This window comes from Cariama cristata, unplaced genomic scaffold (assembly GCF_000690535.1).
Source record: "Cariama cristata isolate BGI_N322 unplaced genomic scaffold, ASM69053v1 scaffold12222, whole genome shotgun sequence".
In the NCBI taxonomy this organism is placed as follows: Eukaryota; Metazoa; Chordata; class Aves; order Cariamiformes; family Cariamidae; genus Cariama; species Cariama cristata.
This window is the reverse complement of record NW_009604472.1, coordinates 66,998-72,082: the sequence shown is the minus strand read 5'-3', so window position 1 is coordinate 72,082 and position 5,085 is coordinate 66,998. Positions and strand designations below refer to the sequence as shown.

The following is a 5,085-nucleotide window of genomic DNA, read 5'->3' as shown; positions in this document are numbered from 1 at the left end:
CCAGCCTGTATTTGTGCTTGGGATTTCCCGGATTCATGTGCAGGACCTTGCACTCATATCATGAGTTTCATTTCAAATCTAGGTATTTAGAAATGCTATGCATATTCCTGTGTTATGTTCTCTTCCCAGACATCTGACAAATGCCTACTGTTGCTCCCAGTGAAGTCAATACTTTTCCCGTTTACTTCAGCAAGAGAAAGACTTGATCCTAACTTTATCTATAGTGTATAATATGCTTTGGACAGTTTCCTTTATTTTCAGAACAAAAATGCAATTTCACACTGAATAGGAAAGCCATTCTGTGGCTGCTTGGTATCCCTATAGCTATATCAGTTTCAGCAGTGATGTTGATAGCTTCCACTCACTACTCACTTTCTGTCGCCTCTGTGTTCCACAGAAGTATGAACAAGAACTGTTCAAATTGGCTTTGCCTTGTTTGAGCGCAGTTGCAGGGGCCTTACCTCCAGACTATATGGAATCCAATTATGTCAATATGATGGAAAAGCAATCTTCAATGGATTCAGATGGGAATTTTAATCCTCAACCTGTTGATACATCAAAGTAAGGAATTATTCTGCTGCAACTAGGGCTTGGTTTTTTTTTTTCACCATGAGTACGTAAAAGAGGGGTGGAATCTGTTGTTGGGTATGATGTGAACTTGCAGCTTTTATTCTCTTCTGAACGCTTATCTTCCAGATAAAATGGAGACCTTAACTTTATGTTTTTATTTCTTATTTATGTATTCATTTAAAATCATATAAAGCAATAAATATCCAATTACATAACTAATTTCTTGGCCAACGTAGAATGTTTTTACTGCATTTTCAGCCTGAAGATAGAACTGTCCAGTTACCTTTGTATGTCTGCTGTAAACAAACCGGCATGTTTTTAGGAGCAGAAGAAGTAGACTAGTCTACCTCGTCCCTGTCATTGCTAACATGTGCCAAGACACTAATTCCAGTGTGTGTGAAAGACAGTGTACCTACAGAAAATGCTGATGATCGTGCATTCATATAATCTCTTTTCACTATGAATAATGGGGAATTGGGCAGAAGGATCTTCATTTTCTCTTCATTTTCTCTGTTAAGTACATTAGCTGGACAAAACACATGTCTGAATGGGATTTTTGTGCCCTGATTTTTTTACTACAGCCAGCACCCCATTCTGCTTTGTATAGAATAGTCTTACAGCACTATATCTTGAAAAATGCCACTTGGAAGACATTTGCTTCAATTGCCTTTGTGAGCTTTCTGTCTGTAGTAACATTCATAATGCAGAATGCTGTCAGCAGATTGTTACCTTTGTTACGGCATGCTTGTACATGTATGCACATCAAAATATGGCAGTAAAAGACATAATCTAGACTGGAATATAGAAATCACATCAGTGACCATTACAATTCATTAGTCTAAGATGTATTTAAGATATATGAAGCTTTAACAAAATTTAGTAAAGATATTATACTGTCATTTAACTAGTTGAAGATTACTTTATCTGGTGTCATTTCCAAGGAAAATTGTAGATAGCCAGAATATATTTGAAAAATGTTACTTAACATACTCAGAAAATGTTACTTAACATTACCTAAGACAAGGAAAGCACTACTTTTATCAGTGTCACTTCCAACCTATCCTATGTTCTTTTAAGATGCAAAACCTGCATCATATTGCTTACTAGTCCTGGACCTATTTATAGGAAGCTATAGATAATAGGACCTTATCGTACTTGTCAATGTATTGCATTTCTGAAATGATTCAAAGTGTTATACCATTAGTAGAGTTCCTCTTGAAATACACACTTCCAAACAATAAAAAAACTGATGACCATGCTGGATGAATATTTGCTGGCTTTTGTGTGTGGTTAGGCTCTTGCAAACTGTTCGTCTGACATAATTTTCTTTTACTTTTCTGCTTTTTCCCACTCTATGACTGAAGACTAAAAACCAGCTTTGCAGTAGATGGCACTGTAACGCTTTTGCTGCCAAAATTCTTTGTCTTAGGAGGGAAGATTTTTGTGTTTCATAACTGATCAAGAAGCAATTATTCCCTTTCATTTGTAGGAATGCAGATGCAGAAAAGTACTGATATTTGATAAATTATTTTTGGAAGAGGATTCTGTCACTAGTGCTTGTTTGACAGTTAAGGATAGCTGCTTTTCCTTTCCTGCTTAAGAAACCTTAACTTCTGCACTGTCTTGTACACCTGTTGGAAGGCTAATGTATTTTTTTTTCTATTTCTAATAAATATTTTAATATTTTTAATATTCACTGGGTTGTTGGAAAATAAAGCCTTGAGCATATAACTTTTGAGTTGTTGTAAGTTATAGTGCTTCAAGTGTATAATAGAATTTATAGGAATACATAAAATAGATTATGTGTTTCAAAAGGGACCGTTAGCACACTTAGTTTATCACTGACATCTGCAATAAGTTACCACCGTATTTCTGAAACGTCATAGTTATATCTTTAATCTTAAGAAAGTGAATGTTAGTAATAGAAATAGGTGACAAAAAGCATGAGTGCTTGATATCATTATTGATTTTTCCCTGTACATGCATGTCGAAGAAGTAAAATTCCTACAACAGCTGTGGTTCTCATTCAGTGCCCATTAAATAACTCAGATTTAACTGGATTTAACTGGGGATTGGAGCAAACTGTATGTGAGGAAACAGAGCACAGTAAGATGCTTTGAATGAATGTATGCACTACTAATTATTTATTTGAAAATTTTCTTCAAAACAAAAGCATTCACATTTTAGCATGTGTGATCTAACGGATATTTTTCTCTTCACTTTCAGCATAACAATCCCTGAAAAGCTAGAATATTTCATTAACAAATATGCAGAACACTCTCATGACAAATGGTCAATGGAAAAGGTAAAATCTATATTCCTGTTAAAGCAAAATCAGAATTTTTATTTGAATCCATTCAATCTTTAAAAAATTTTACTCTGAATATTATTATTTTTCATAATGCTACAAGTTGGTACACAGCTAAGATATAAGCCTATATGTTCTTGAAATACGTATAGGGGGAAAATTCTGTAAGTGCACATGAGTATTTCAAAATAATGTTTCATCATTTCATTATTTTTTATTGTTGACTTTTGAGTAAATATACTTGCTAGCTAAGAGTTTTATTGATTTGAAATTTCAACTTTTTTAACCAAAAACCTCTTTAGGCTTTTTAATCCCTTGTGCAGTTTGTGTGTCCAGTATTAGAAACGGTTCATCAACTGTAGCACAGTGTTCTGCTCTATGTAAATATTTAAAAGAAAAATGTATTGAAATGTTAGCTTTATGTAATCATTAATTTTCAGAAAGATGGCATGCTACATAATTCATTTCATTAAGTGTATATAACATAAATGTTGATTGAGAAAATGCTGAGAAAATAGTAGAAAAGAAATTTTAAGAGAAGAGCTTGCAGAAGCATTGTTGAGTTCCTTTGTACGAATAAAACCAGAATTCTTCATAATTTTTTGCTTTTCCCCATTTTTTCCTCTCTTATTGCTTCTGTTTTCAGTTTGCCAATGGATGGACATATGGTGAAATGTATTCTGAATCTGCAAAAGTGCAACCATTAATGAAACAATATAAATTACTATCTGAAAAGGTAAAGAATTTGTTCATTCTTGATCCAGGGTGATTGAAAGATCGCTTCATTCACTATGAAAATATCACCTTGCGTTTACATCACCTTTTAAAAAAATTATTTAGTGTGTATCAGCTAACATGTGATTGTTGCCTTAAAATCTCAAAGAGATAGAAGGGTTTTATTGTACAACAAATAGGCCACTCAACCTATTTTCTCTCATGGCTGAATTCACATAGCATAACTTAGGGAGAAACAGAAGTGTCGTATTGCCAGTATATTTTTATGGTAATTTTTTTTGCCTACTTGCTTAGTGAAGACTTAGGTTTAGACTTTATCTGGTTGCCAGCAGAAGGCCACGAAGATAATTAGAAGGCTGGACAACTTGATAAATGAAGCAAGGCTGAAGGAACTGGGTTTGTTCAGCTTCAAGAAGGGACAGCTGACAGGGATATAATCTTGGTTTCACATTACCTAAATGCTAGTTATAGAGAGGATGGATACGTTCTCTTCTCAGGGATGTACAGTGGCAGGACAAGAGGCAATGGGTGTAAGTTGCTTCAGCAGAAATGCTTTCTGGAAATCCTTCTTGTCTTGACGACTTAAACATTGGAATAAGTTGTCCAGAGAAGTGGTGAAATCACCTGCACTGCAAATATCCAAGGCATGACACGGCAAGCCCTAGATAACCTAATCTTGAAAACCGTTGACAGCCAGTTAAGTTAGCTTATCTGACCTCAACAGAAGGCTGAGCCAGATGATGTCCAGAGGTTCATTCCAACATAGATTTTTTTTATGATTCTATGATTATGTGGGGGTTTTCTTCGTGTAGCAGACAAAACACTCCTGACAATTACAGCTCCGCTTTTGAGTTCCTATGTGAGCATGCCATTAACATGGTTATCCCTGTGATCATCAGCTTCCTGCAGGACCAGAATTCTTCTGCTCACCTCTGAAATGATAAATAAACTTTTTAATATCTTACATGATTTATTTGCTTCTTCTGTGATTCTTATATGATTTATTTGCTTCTTTGCAGTATCCCTGGGTTGTAAGGACTGATTTCAGTACCTTTCTTGCGTCTAGATAACCAGGCAAAAGCCCAATACTTAGTTATTTGCTCTGTATAGCTACATAATAAGGCATTTATTGCATGTGCATCCTTCTAGGAGAAAGAAATTTATCGATGGCCAATCAAAGAATCACTAAAAACTATGCTGGCATGGGGATGGCGAATTGAAAGAACACGGGAGGGAGATTCCATGGCACTGTATAATCGGACGCGTCGCATATCTCAAACCAGTCAAGTGAGCCATTTTATTAAAAACTTATTTTAAAAAAAGGCATGCAAAATCTGCTTTCCAATCCTTGATTTTACAAGTGATTAAATAAACCCATAGCATAAAAGTATGTGAAAGCATTTTTCACAAGCAGTTGTACAGCTCTGAAGATTGGTTTGGATTTCTGTTCACCAAAGCTCGAACTTTCTTTC

The 5,085-nt window shown here is 35.0% G+C and overlaps 1 protein-coding gene across 1 annotated transcript in view; it reads left to right on the top strand.

Moving 5' to 3' along the window:
* Positions 1–397: 397 nt before the first annotated feature.
* LOC104158080 (ryanodine receptor 2-like) overlaps positions 398–5,085 on the top strand; it is a gene marked incomplete at both ends in the record, with an annotated part of 71,141 nt that continues 66,453 nt past the window's right edge. The window contains 4 exons of the mRNA XM_009695639.1: positions 398–561; positions 2,797–2,875; positions 3,525–3,614; positions 4,763–4,900. Coding sequence (XP_009693941.1) covers positions 398–561; positions 2,797–2,875; positions 3,525–3,614; positions 4,763–4,900 — 471 coding nt within the window. The remainder of the gene's footprint in view (positions 562–2,796; positions 2,876–3,524; positions 3,615–4,762; positions 4,901–5,085) is intronic.